This window comes from Nyctereutes procyonoides, unplaced genomic scaffold (assembly GCF_905146905.1).
Source record: "Nyctereutes procyonoides isolate TBG_1078 unplaced genomic scaffold, NYPRO_anot_genome, whole genome shotgun sequence".
Taxonomy (NCBI): domain Eukaryota; kingdom Metazoa; phylum Chordata; class Mammalia; order Carnivora; family Canidae; genus Nyctereutes; species Nyctereutes procyonoides.
The window spans coordinates 26,450,852-26,465,656 of NW_026575020.1; the positions used below are offsets into that span (position 1 = coordinate 26,450,852).

Sequence of the window (14,805 nt, forward strand, 5' to 3'; positions counted from 1 at the left end):
TGTCTCTGCCTCTCTCGCTCTGTCTGTGGCTATCATAAAAAAAAAATAAAATAAAATAAAAGGATTCTAATTAGGTGTTATTTAAGTGATTTTGCCAAATTCTTATGGTTTTTTTTTTTGTTTGTTTAAATTGCTTTAAAATATGTGCTTGAAATCCCATTTTTTCCCCTGAAATTTGTGCCATTTGCAGTGTGTGTGTTGGGGAAAATTAATTATTAAAAAGAATTATTTAAATGTTGCTTTGGTGATTCCACTGTTCAATAATTGGTGATGAAATTTGACTCGTTTTCACCTAATTTAAATTGGTCTTGAGAGAAACAGAAACTTGTTGCTTACAGACTCCAGATGACTTTATGGAATGCTTTGAGCTGTTATGAAGTACTTGTTTAAGAAGGATAATTCCACTTCATTGTATATATTATTCCCCAAAGGAAAGCAATTTTAAATTTGACTTTTATAATCTTTATGCCATCTTTATGGAACCACTCTGTTGTTGAATTGGTATCCACAATATCAAAAATGCTTGGAATGAATGGTGTCTATTCAAGAGGGCTTAGGGTAAATGAGTGACTTTGGGCAATCTGAAACTTAGAAATTGCTGGCCTTCCTCTGTATTTGCCGTTGTATAAGCTAAGGATGCCACTGGGAGGGAGGACCTCCTTCCTCCATAGGATAGGATATTTGGGATTATAATTTTGTTTTCTTCAATAAGTAAGAAAGCCTATTAGGTTGGTTTCCTTTTCAGGGGAATCCAGCCAACTGTTTTCTTTGACTGCAGTTCAGATGATGCTGTAAAATTACCATTATATGTGGATAAATTGTGAATTTGAAATATTTAAAATGACCTATCTTAATGAAAATGTTTTTTAAGAAAACCTATTATTGAAAATTAGTTTTCTACCCAAAAAAATATGGAAAATGAAGGCATGAGTATTTGCCTTATAAGATACCTAATATAATTTATGTAAATAGAATGGTCTTATTACATTTAAAATATGACTTAAAATGGCCAAAATGTTACTTTCAGAAAGGGTACCTTTTAAGGAACATACTCATTACATAAAACAAGGGTTATATCTATGTGCTACAAACAACATCAAAGAATTTTCTTGCTATGAAATGACACAAAAAGTTGTTCCTTAGTGGCCATTTCAACCTCACTTCTTCAAGGACATTATCTTTGAATAGAAAACAGAATGGCTTTGTTTCCAATCAGAGTCTAACAGTTAGGGTGATTTATTAGCTAGTAGAACTTTAGCTCTGAGATCTGTGGTCAAGAACAAATCCACAAGAAATTTTCATATCTTATAGAAATCAGGTAATTATAATAATGGAAGTATATCTAGCTGGTTTTCTGATGATTTGTGTGAAATGCTTAGCTTTCTGCTTTTTCATTTTTATCTAGGCAGATTCACTTGTTTAGTTAGATTGAAATGTATTTTCCATATTAGGTTCTGTTTGTTTTTTTTAAACAGTTTCACCACAATAATACTACTTAAGGTATGTACCTTTATATTCAGTCTAACTTGGGATTGGATTTGTGTAACTATTGTTGCTGTTTGGTACATTGGTCAACACTTCAGTTTTTAAATTTTTAGCTTTTCTGTTCCATTGTTTATCCCTCTGCCAGTATCATGGTCTTTTTTTTTTCTCCAACAGTCTTGATTACTGCAACTATGTAATAAGTATTAAATTTGGGTAAATTGATTCCTCTCGTCTATTTTTTTTTTCAGAATTGCTTTAACTATACTAATTATTTGGCTTTCTTATAAATTTTACAATAATCTTGCCTAGATCTAGGAATTGCATTAAATTTATAAATCAGTTTGGGGAGAATTGACATCTTTATTACTCTGTTGAGTTTTCCAACCCATGAATGTGGTGTATGTCTCCATTTATTTAGGTCTTCTTTGATTTCTTCATCAGTGTTGTGTCTATACAAATTCTGAACTTGTACACAAGTTCTGTACAGTTTTATTAGATTTACGCCTGTTTTTTTTCCTGTTTTTCTTTGAACAGTTATAAATGGCATTCTTTTTAAGTTTGGTGTCCACATGCTTTTTGCTAGTACATAGAAATACAATTGATTTTTGCATATTTATAATGCAACCTTGCTGAACTCATTCTAGGAATTTTTATATAGATTATTTGAGATTTTCTATGTAGACAATCTTGTCATCTGCAAATAAAGATCTATTTCTTCCTTTCCAATCTGTATACCTTTTATTTCCATTTCTTGCTTTATTGCATGGCTAGAATTTCCAGCACTACGTTGAATAAGACTGGTAAGAATGGGGTTCCTTGCCCCGTGCTAGATCTTACAGAGAAGTGTTTAATCTTTTACTGCCTTTTTTTTTTTTTTAAGATTTTTATTTATTTGAGAGAAAGAGTTTGCATGGACAAGAGAGAGCATGAGCAGCAGGGAGGGGAGAAGGAGAGGGAGAAGCAGATTCCCTACTGAGGAGGGAGCCCAATGGGGTACTCAGTCCCAGGACTCTGGGATCATGACCTGTGCCAAAGGTAGACACTTAACCGATTGAGCCCCCCAGGCACGCCCAGTCTTTCACTGTTAAGTATAATGCTAGCTGTAAGTTTTTGTAAATCCTCTATCAAATTGAGCGAGTATTCCTCTAATTTTTCTGAGAATGTTTCTCATGATGGGTGTTGTATTTAGTCAAATGCTTTTTAGCCTGCTCATATATGGTGGGTTACATTGATTAATTTTTGAATAATTTTTTTAAAAAATTTTATTTAAATTCCACTTAGTTAACATACTGTGTAGTATTAGTTTCAGGTGCAAAATATAGTGATTCAGCACTTCTATACAACACTCAGTGCTCATCTCAAGTGTACTCCTTAATCCCCATCACCTATTTATTTATTTATTTATTTATTTATTTTCCCATCACCTATTTAAACCATTCCTCCATCCACCTCCCTTCTGGTCACCATCAGTTCTCTATAGTTAAGAGTCTGTTTCTTGGTTTCCCCTCCATCCCACGTCTTTTTTTCCCCTTTGCTCATTTGTTTTGTTTTTTAAATTCCACATATAAGTGAAATCATACAAGGTTTGTCTTTCTCTGACTAACTCATTTCACTTAGCATAATACTCTCCATCTAGCTCTGTTCATGTTGCAAATGGCAAGATTTCATTCTTCTTTATGGCTGAGTAATAAATATATTACTTTATATATATAAATATTATGCGTGTAAATATTCCATTATATATATTTACACACACTACATCTTCTTTATCCAGTCATCAATCTGTGGACCCTAGGGCTGTTTCCATAATTTGGCTATTGTAGATAATAAGCAGCAGAGTGCATGTATCCCTTTGAATTAGTATTTTTGCATCTTTTGGGTAAATACCTAATAGTGTGATTACTGGATCATATGGTAGTTCTATTTTTAATTTCTTAAGGACCCTCCATACTGTTTCCCAGAGTGGCTACACTAGTTTGCACTACCCCCAATAGTGTAAGAGGGTTTCCCTTTCTCCACATCCTTACCAACACCCTGTGTTTCTTGTATCATTGATTTAGTCATTCTGACAGGTGTGAGGTGGTATCTCATTGTGGTATTGATTTGCATTTCCTTGATGATGAGTGATGTTGAGCAGCTTTTCATATGTCCGTTGGTCATCTGGATATATTTTTTTTAATATTTTATTTATTCATGAAAGAGAGAGAGAGAGAGAGGCAGAGACATAGGCAGAGGGAGAGAAGCAGGCTCCATGCAGGGAGCCCGACATGGGACTCAATCCCAGGTCTCCAGGATCATGCCCTGGGCCAAAGGCAGGCACTAAACCGCTGAGCCACCCAGGGGTCCCCTGGATATCTTCTTTGAAGAAGTGTCTGTTCATGTCTTCTACCCATTTTTAATTGGATTATTTGTTTTTTGGGTGTTAAGTCTTATAAGTTCTTTATATATTTTGGATACTAACCCTTTATCAGATACGTCATTTGCAAATATCTTCTATTCTGTAGGTTGCCTTTTAGTTTTTTTGGTTATATCCTGACTTTTGAATATTGAAGCCATCTTGCATTCCTGGAATTAACCGCACTTAGTCATGGTGCATAATTCTTTTTATATGTTGCTGAATTCTATTTTACATTTTTTAAAATTAGGAGAACTGAGTTAATTTTATTTATCTCAAGAACCTGTTGAGCTGTTTACTTGGTTATTAAGACAAAAATTGAATGATGACTGTGAACAAGGAGAAAAGTTACCAAATCTGAAAAAGACTAAAGAAATTATAGGAGCATTCATATGTTGTTCATTCTTTGGGATGAAAAGGGTCAAAGAACTGTTGTCTAGAATATGGATAGTCTGTCCTAGCTATTTAAATTGCTTCCTAGAACAATAAAATTTAGAATAGAGAGATCCTCCAGTGACTAAAGGTTGCTAGATGAGAGGAAAGGGGAAGAATAGAGAAATGGAATAAATCTTAAGAGTATAGATTTTTATTAAAGTAGAGAGAAGTCATTATCTAAAAGTAGTAGGCAAAACTAAAACTGATTGTAGAAGAAGAGAGGAAGAGAGCTATCATTTATTGAGACAGTAAGAGCCAAATTTCTGAAATCAGACTGAATTTGAATCCCACCTCTGCTAATAATTGTGACCAATGATTAGATTACTTTCAGTCTCCATTTATGTGTAAATGATGAGAATGATATCTACTCTTGGGTGGGGGAGTGTATTACATTCCACATATGAGAGATCAAGTGGTATTTATCTTTCTCTGTCTTATTTCACTTAGCATAATGCTCTCATGGTCCATCCATGTTGAAAAGGGCAATATTTCATTCTTTTTTACCACTGAGTAATATTTTATTGTATATATGACAATTTCTTTTTTTTTTAAGATTTTATTTATTTATTCATAAGAGACAGAAAGAGAGAGAGGCAGAGACATAGGCAGAGGGAGAAGCAGGCTCCATGCAGGAAGCCTGATATGAGTCTCCATCCCAGGACCCCAGGATCACGCCATGAGCCAAAGGCAGATACTCAACCGCTGAGCCCCCCAGGCATTCCTGTATCACAATTTCCTTATCCATTCACCTGTTGATGAATTTAGGTTGATTCCATAACTTGGCTTTTGTAAATAATGCTGCAGTGAACATGGGGATATGTATTTTTTTTTTTGAGTTAATATTACTGCTTTCTATTTTTCACTTTTTATTTCAGTTCCCAGAAGTGGAATTGCTGGATCATGTAGTAGTTATATTTTTAATTTTTTGAAGAACCTCCATACTATTTTCCATAGTGGCTGCACCAGTTTACATTCCTACCATCAGTGCACAGGGGTTCCCTTTTTTCCACATAATTTCAACAGTTGTTATTTCTAGTCTTTTTGATAATAGCTATTCTAAAAGTATGAGGTGATATCTTACCATGATTTTGATTTGCATTTCCCTGATGATTAAGATGCTTCTTTTTATGTATCTTTTGGCCATTGATATATCTTTTTTTTGGAAAAAACATTTATTCAGATCTTAGGCCACTTTTTATTCAGATTGGACTTTTTTTGGTTTTTGTTTTGTCTTGTTTTGCTACTGATATGAGTTCCTTACATATTGAATATTAGCCCTTTACCAGATATATGATTTGCAAATATTTTCTTCCATTCAGTAAGTTGCCTTTTTATTTTGTTGATTGTTTCCTTTACTGTACAGAAATTTTTTAGTTTGGAAGAAAAAATATTTTTCATTTGATGTAGTTCCATTTATTTATTTTTGCTTTTGTTGTTTTTGGTATCAAATACAAAAAAATCATCACCAAGATCTATGTCAGGGAGCTTACTGCCTGCATTTTCTTTTGAAAGTTTTATGGTTTCACATCTTATGTTCAGTTCCCCAATCCATTTTGAGTTAATTTTGTGTTTGGTGTAAGATAGTGTTCCAGTTTTATTCTTTTGCAGTGGCTGTCCAGTTTCCCAAAACCATTTGTTAAAGAAATTGTCGTTTCCCCCTTGTGCATTCTTCGCTCCTTTGTCATAAATTGACTATATATGTGTGGCTTTATTTCTGGGCTTTCTGTTCTGTTCTGTTGATCTATGTCTGCTTTTATACTAGCACCATACTCTTTTAATTACTATAGCTTTGTAATATAATTTGAAATTAGGGAGCATGATGCCTCCAGCTTAGTTTTTCTTCCTCATGATTGTTGTGGCTATTCAGGGTCTTTTATGATTCTTTACAAATCTTGGGATGGTTTGTTTTGTTTCTGTAAAAAAATGCTGTTGGAATTTTGATAGGAATTACATAGAATCTACATATTGCTCTAGGCAGTATGGCCATGTTAACATTAATTCTTCTAATCCATGAGCTTGGAATATCTTTCCACTTATTTATGCCTTCTTCAGTGTCTTGTATTAATGTCACCTTGTGTTTAAATATATTCCTAGGTATTTTGTTCTTTTTGATGCAGTTGTAAATGGGATTTTCTTAATTTCTCTTCCTGATAGTTTATTATTAGTGTATAAGACAGATTTTTGAGTCATGGGTTTTGCATTCTGCAACTTTACTGAATTCATTTATTCTAACAGTTTTTTGATTGAGTCTTTAGGGTTTTTTATATGTCACCTGCACATAGTGACAGTTTCTTCCTTCATTGCAGTTTGGATGCTTTTTTTTTTTTTCTTTTTCTTACCTCATTGGTCTGTTTAGGACTTCTAAAACTATATTGAATAAAAGTGACAAGAGTGGGCATCTTTGTTTCTGATCTTAGCTTTCAGCTTTTCATCATAGAGGATATCAGTTGTGAGCTTGTTGTATATGATCCTTATGTTGAGATACATTTCTTCTGTACCTGCTTTGTTGAGAGTTTTTATCATAAATGGATGTTGAATTTTGCGAGATGCTTTTTCTGCAATTGTTAAGATAATCATGATTTTAATCTTTCATTTTGTTACTGTGATGTATCCCATTGATTGTAGATGTCAAATAATCTTTACATCTCTGGAATAAATCCCACTTAATCATGGTGTATGATCTTTTTTTAATGTATTCAATTTGGTTTGCTGACATTTTTGTATAGGATTTTTACATCTGTATTTATCAGGATATTGGCCTATACAGTTAGTCTCCTCCTATCTGTGGTTTCACTTTTCATGATTTCAGTTACCTGTGGTCAACTGTGGTCCAGAGGCAGGTGATCTTCCTTCTGACACATTGTCAGAAGGTCAGTAGTGGCCCAGTGCTACTGTTCATTCCCCTCACTTCATCTCATCACATAGGCATTTTATCACCTCATATTATCACAAAAAGAAAGTTGAGTACAGTACAGTAAGATATTTTGAGAATGAAAGATCACATTCACATAACTTATTACAGTATATTGTTACAATCCTATTTTATTCTTAGTTATTGTTCTAATCTCTTATAGTGCATAATTTACAAATTAAACTTTATCATAGGGGGGATCCCTGGGTGGCACAGCGGTTTGGCGCCTGCCTTTGGCCCAGGGCACGATCCTGGAGACCCGGGATTGAATCCCAGGTCGGGCTCCCGGTGCATGGAGCCTGCTTCTCCCTCTGCCTGTGTCTCTGCCTCTCTTTCTCTCTCTGTGTGACTATCATAAATAAATAAATAAATAAATAAATAAATAGATAGATAAATGAATGAATAAATAAATAAATAAATAAATAAATAAATAAATAAAAACTTTATCATAGGTATGTATGAATAGGAAAAAAAACATAGTATACATAGGTTTCAGTACTATCCATGGTTTCAGACATTCTCTGGGGGTCTTGAAATGTATCCTTCTTGGACAAAGGGAGACTACTGTAATTTTATTTTCTTATGGCATTTAGAACAGTACATGGCTCATAATCTCTCCATAACTATTAACTGTCATTATTTTTAGCAAAATTAACAAAATTAATAGTCTGTTCTTTTGTACTTAATTTAGTAGTTTATTTGATTTTATCTTCATAAAAAATAAGGTTATTTAAAAGATAAGGCTATTAACACAAAACTGGTTTGATGAGGGGCACCTGGGTGGCTCAGTCTGTTAGGCATCTGCCTTAGGTTATGGTCGCAGGTCCTAGGATGGAGCCTGCATGGGCTCCCTGCTCTGCAGGGAGTCTTCTTCTCCTTCTCCATGTGCCCTTCCCTCTGCTCATGCTCTCTCACTCTTTTGTGCTCTTTCTCAAATAAATAGTATCTTAAAAAAAGAAACTGGTTTGGGAGCACTGAAGTGGCTCAGTTGGTTAAGCATCTGTGTTCAACTCAGGTCATGCCCCTAGGGTCCTGGGATTCAGCCCCATGTCCGGCTCTCTGCTCAGCAGGGAGTCTGCTTCTGCTTCTCCTTCTCCCGCTGCCCCACCCCCTGCTTGTGTGTGTGAGCGCACACTCAAATAAATAAATAAAATATTTTTTTAAAAACTGGTTTGCTGTGATTGGCAATATAATTATTTACTTTCAAATTATACTTCCTGAATCTTAAAATGTCTTTTTTTTCTCTTGACCTTCAGTATACTAAGGCTTTAATGAGAACAGTCAACCAAACCATTGTGTTGAACAAGGAGATATTAACCCAATTATAGTTAACCACTCCCTCTTTTGTGAGCTTATGACCACCTTACCAAGATGCCTGTAGGCATATATATTCTCTGTCTCCATGGTAAAGTCTGTAGAAGTTAGTACCTTACTTATCTTTGTAGCTCCTGTTTGATGCACTTCTTTTCCAGGGTACTTCCATACAACATTTATTAACAAAATAAATGTTTATCATATTTATCAATGGAATTCACCAGAGCATTGGGTTTATTTAGAAATTTATTATCAACTTTATGCTTAGATTTAGAATTAGTGCATAGTTACTGAGAAACTGCTGTAATAAATAGCAAAAAATACTTAGTGTTTACCGTGTACCAGGTTCTGTTCTAATCACTATATATAAACCTCTCTAATCCTCTTAACAAGTAGAGGTGGAGTGTTTTTGCTTATCATTCCCGTTACAGTTGAAAAAAATGTAGGCATAGGGTAATTTACCTAATGTCCGATTGCTAGTAAGTGGTAGAGACAACATTCAAAAGCCACATAGTCTGCTCTTAATTCCTCCACTATCTTTGTAATTTTTGAAGTTTGGGTTTTGGTTTTTTTGTTTGTTTTGTTTGTTTATTTTTTAGGGGTGAGGAGCAAGGGAAGATTGAGAATCTTAAGCAGGCTCCATGCTGGGCATGGACCTGACTTGGGGCTCCATCTCATGACTCTTGAGATCAGGACCTGAGCCTAAACCAAGAGTTAGACACTTAACTGACTGAGCCACCCAGGCGCCCCATGTTATTTTTGAAATTCTCAATCATAGGGCTTATAGAAGGTATTTATGACATTTTTTAAAGTTCATTTTTTGTCTCCTAATTCATATATTACTAACTTAGATTTCCTGATCTACTACTTTATTATGAAACTTCCAGTTATTAGTTGATACCGTGAACTTAGAAATTATTTTGCAAAGTAGTTAGAAAAAAATGTGCAGGTATTCAATTAAGAACCTGCTGTGCAGGGACGCCTGGGTGGCTCAGCGGTTGAGCCCCTGCCTTTTGGCTCAGGCCACAATCCCAGGGTCCGGGATCAAGTCCCACATCAGGCTCCTTGTGAGGAGACTGCTTCTCGCTCTGCCTCTGTCTCTGCCTCTCTCTCTGTCTCTCATGAATAAATAAATAAAATCTTTAAAAAAAAAAACAAACCTGCTGTGCACCTTGGGAGTTAGTTTTCATGCATTCTGCCATAAAGCAGCACCTTTACCTTGATACCTATGAATTCCTTCCTAAAATAGACTTCTTTCTTTCCACTGTGTGAACATAAATAGGCAAACATTTTACAGATCAAAGGTGCGTTTAGTGTCTTTATTCAGATTCCTGAATTGTAAAGGCTGTAAGCTGAAATTTGGTTTCGTTTCCAAAACAAAACTGTTCCCCAAAAATGGAAGGAACTTTAAGGTGTAAATAATTACTACTTATAGACATCAGAACTATATTTCCTTATCCTGTCTCAACAAGTTGGTTGTAATTCTTAAGGTTTGAATAGGTTGTGGTGACAAGTTTGAGCTATCTAGATTAAAGAAGTTTCATTTCTTTATGCTATCATTAAAACTGTTCTGTCTTTAATCATCAAGTATTTCTGTGGAAGAAATAGATTTAAGCTAACAAATACAAGTAAGATAAAAATTATACATGTGGATGAATTAAATTTATTTCAGGGCCCAGAATATTCTTCAGATGCTTTCAAAAGTCTTTGATATTCTGTTAATATAAATGGCTGAAAAGTTAACCTCTAACATGTAGAAAAACTAAGAAGTACAAATTTTAAATGTGCCTTATTTCAGAATTTTCATTTTCATTTTATTTTCAGTTCAGATCGTCTGATAGAAGAGACAATAAGGTAGGAAAAATTTTTGTTGTACTTTAGTGTGTTTTTTGTTTGCTTGGAACATAAATGAACATGCTAAATTAAACCCTATAACTAGAGTTAAAGTTAATTTACCATTCTTAAAGATGGGAATTTCACTAGGTTGTGATGTATTTTTACTGTGTCCTTTCCTTATCACAGACATTTGAAGCCCAGAATTTTTGTTTCTAGAATTAGGCTGACTTACCTAGGTTAATTTTTCTGATTAATTCATATTCAGTACTTTCAGCCTCAATCTTTTCATTCTCAATTTTTAGTCGAAAACCACCTTCGACATGTGATTTGGCAGATGTTTTATTTATACTCTTTATGTAGATTTGGTTTTGTCACAACAGCTGCAGAAGATCTTCTGCAGTAATATTTAGTGTTATCTGTAATAACACTGAAGTAGTTATTGCTTAAGGTAAGGGACATTTATTTGTTGGTCTGAACTGCTTAATTCTCTAGGTTTGGTGAATTTTTAGGTACTATCTTACGACAATAAAAAAGTAAATGAACTAGATATGATCTCGACAGTTTAGAATTCATCAGTGTCTAAAGCGTTTCTCAGGAAAGATATAATGAAGTACTTGGAAGCATCAACAGACCTGTTTTACTCCTACCAAGTGGCCTTGGTGTTGTGCTCAAATGTTTTACATGCTTTATTTTATTTAATTTCTTCAATAACCCAAGAAATAAATACTGTGTCCAAAACAAAAGAAATTAAGGTAAGTAATTTGCCTATGATCACATGACTGATAAATTATGTTGAGGATTCAGATCCTCAAATCTGAATCTCTGTAATTCTAGAACTAGGGCTCTATCTAAACTACTACCATATTTAACACCTTGTAGAAAGAGTACAAGCTTTGGAGTGTGATTTGGTTTGTGCTGCTCATCAGATCTCTGTTCTTGGATAAGTTACTTGGGGCCTTCATTTTCTTATGTGTTTAAAAACAAGGATTGGGCAGCCCAGATGGCTCAGCAGTTTAGCGCCACCTTCAGCCCAGGGCATGATCCTGGAGACCTGGGATCGAGTCCCATGTCAGGTTCCCTGCATGGAGCCTGCTTCTCCCTCTACCTGTATCTCTGCCTCTCTCTCTCTCTATCTCTCTCTCTCTCTCTTTCTCTCTTTCTGTCTCTCTCTCTCTCTCTCTCTTCCTGTCTCTCATGAATAAATAAAATTGTAAAAAAATTTTTTTAAATAAAAACAAAGATTGATGATAATATCTACCCTAAAATACTATTGTGAAGATTAAAGATAATATGAGGTAAAATGCCTAATACAATGCCTAGCTGATACTAGGTAATCTATAAGTAGTAGCTATATTACTAATGCAAACTCTTTTAATTTTTTATTTTGATATTTCAGAAAAATTCCAAGAGTACAAAGAATTCCCATATACCCTTTACTTAGATTCCCCACATTAACATTTTGCCACATTTGCTTTTTCACTTTTTTCCTGAACTATTTAAAAATAAATTGTAGACATGATGCCTCTCTACCACTAAATATTTCATTGTTCATATTTTAAATATGTATTTATATTGATATGGACTCATAGATTCTTATTTTATTCAGTAGGTTATAATGTTTCTATCATTATTTAATAAAGTATAATCACTTACAGTAATATGCAATTATCATATCTGGAGATTTTGTTTAAATTACATGCACTAGGTTGTCCATCTGAACAAAGTTTTCACACAATTGCCTAATTGTCAACTGAAATATTTTTCTTTGACTCCTTCCCTTTCATCAGCACATAAAGTAAAATCACATTTGCCAAGGATTTTTTTACTTAAAGTTTCCCTATAATCCTGTTCCTTTTTTTCTTCCTATTATTTCCTCCTCTTTCTGCCTGATTTTTTCTGGGCCAGCCTGCCTTAATTAAACTGTTTAACTCAAAGCTGACCTATTTAAGGGCTAGTAATATGAGTATAAAAATTTGGAGTACTTCCTAGGATAGGAACCTTTGAGAACCGTTAATCACTACTACGACTATTTTGCTAGTTAAAAAACAAAAAATATATATAATTATAAGGGTTTTTATTTCATTATTTGCCTTTATTTCAAAATATGGTAGGTATCACAAGTGAAATTTTACTGACTCTGAAACTAGTTATAATTACTTATAGATACTATAAAATCTAAGTGCCAAATAATTATTTTTGCATATTCTCTATTTAACAGTTTACTTTTTCCTTTCCTTTTGGAGATTTTAAGAATATGTGCAAACTGAATATAGACTTTGGCATCAATTAATTGAAAAGAACTAATATTTTTAATATTTATTCCTAAGCTTTAAAACTAGTATTGTCTGTTGAAAAACTATGTGTCTGAGTTTAGAACTAAAGCAGATAAGAAAGTTCCAGTAAGCACATCAATGATTTATCATTTTAAAAGCATTACATATTATTTGGAGCTTATGTTTGCTTCTGAGTATTTGACCTTTGAAATAACAACAGCCTAGAGTTCACTCAGCTTGACTCCACATGATGCAAAGAGATGGGAAAGTATATCTAGATATATTCTGTGTGGTACTGGCAATCATGCATATTCAACAAGATAATAACATAATGTATGATGATAATACCCATTCTCTAAGGAATACAAAGTGCTTTGTGGAAATTATTTTTTAATCTTCTTTTTCTACTTCTGAGTCAAAGTGCATGGGAGATGGTGATAGTCCTAGTGTAAAAAACAGAGGCATATATGATTCAAAGATTGCCTTCAGAAGCTCAGCCTCACTTTAAATGAAGTTGTGTTACTTTATATAAGACCATCATACCCCTTTTAAAGTACATAAATTTATGTTAAAACAACCACATTTTAAATGTATCCTATTTTGTTACAGACATAGTTATGAATAAGAACTAATGATGCAAAAGATGTTGTTAGTTTGGACTCTCCTTGTGTTCTTTTGGATTTGGGATCTAAAATTCAGTGTAAAGTTAACATTGTGGGGTTCCTTCTGTTTCACTCTCTTCTGGTTGTTATCCAGGCCTGCTCCACTGCACTGGTCCAGGGGTCCCTGTTACCTTCAAATACCTCCTTTTTTGGATCAGCTATTTTTTTTTTTAAGATTTTATTTATTTGTTCATGAGAGACACAGAAAGAGAGAGGCAGAGACACAGGCAGAGGGAGAAGCAGGCCCCATGCAGGGAGCCTGATGCGGGACTCATCCCGGGTCCCGGGGATCATGACCTGAGCCGAAGGCAGACGCTTAACCACTGAGCCACCCAGGCATCCCTGGATCAGCTATTTCTTGAATTTAGTGTCTTCCATTTTCTTAGTTTATTCCCTCATTATGCCAGACCACATTCTTTAGTAGTTTCCTAAGAAAGAACAAGAGGTCCAATTTTGGACTTCTCACATATATCCTTGATTCATTGTTTAGCCAAGTTAAAGAGTTCTGGTTAGAAATAATTTTGAAATGTTTGAAGGTACTGTTTTTAAGTTCAGTGCCAGTTGAGATATCTATCTGGTCCTTTGAATGTGATGAGCTTTTTTCTTCTGGAAACTTTTAGGGTCTTTTTCCCCCATGTTTTGGGGTGTTCTTTAACCTCCCCATAGTGAGCTTAGCACACATCTTTTCCAGTTCATTGCACTGGACATTGGGTGGGCTACTACCATCTGGAAACACATCTTCAGTTCTGGGAAATTTTCTTAAACTATCATTTTCCTACCTCCTTTTTCACTGTTTCGTTTTCTGTTTTTTTGCTTTTAACTGGTAATAAATAGGTTGGGCCTTCTGTTGTTCCTTTCTTACCTTTTCTCTGTTTTCCATTTATCTTTTTTCAACTTTCTGAGAGGTTTACTTGATTTGTCCTTTCAGTGCTTCTATTACATTTTAATTTCCGTTCTTTTTTAAAATTTACACCAGTGGGATCCCTGGGTCGCGCAGCGGTTTAGCGCCTGCCTTTGGCCCAGGGCGCGATCCTGGAGACCCGGGATCGAATCCCACGTCAGGCTCCCGGTGCATGGAGCCTGCTTCTCCCTCTGCCTATGTCTCTGCCTCTCTCTCTCTCTGTGTGTGTGTGTGTGTGTGACTATCATAAATAAATAAAAATTATAAAAATTTAAAAAATAAAAAATAAAATAAAATTTACACCAGTTTTTCTAAGGGATGGGTACACCCACACACACATATATTTATGTTTATGTTTCATGGTTGTGATGCCTTCTTTTCTCTCTCTGAAGACATTAAATATAATTTGATTTTAGAGTTTCTTGAGCTTCTATTACTGCCTGTTTCCTCAGATTCACTTTTCTGTTTGCTGGTTAGTTGGTTTGGATCCCTGCCTTTCATTAGAGGCTTTTCTCAAACTCATAGTGATTCTTGGTTCTTTGTTCATATTTAAGGGTAAGGCTCCAAAATCCAGTACCTGGAAGCTCGTTCTG

General features: G+C 34.6%; 1 protein-coding gene across 2 annotated transcripts in view; it reads left to right on the plus strand.

Annotated features, from left to right (window-relative positions):
• The window catches only part of GOSR1 (golgi SNAP receptor complex member 1), a 54,164-nt gene that overhangs the window by 32,105 nt on the left and 7,254 nt on the right, over positions 1–14,805 (plus strand). For both annotated transcript variants that reach the window (XM_055324862.1, XM_055324867.1), the window contains exon 7: positions 10,365–10,394. In XM_055324862.1, coding sequence (XP_055180837.1) covers positions 10,365–10,394 — 30 coding nt within the window. The remainder of the gene's footprint in view (positions 1–10,364; positions 10,395–14,805) is intronic.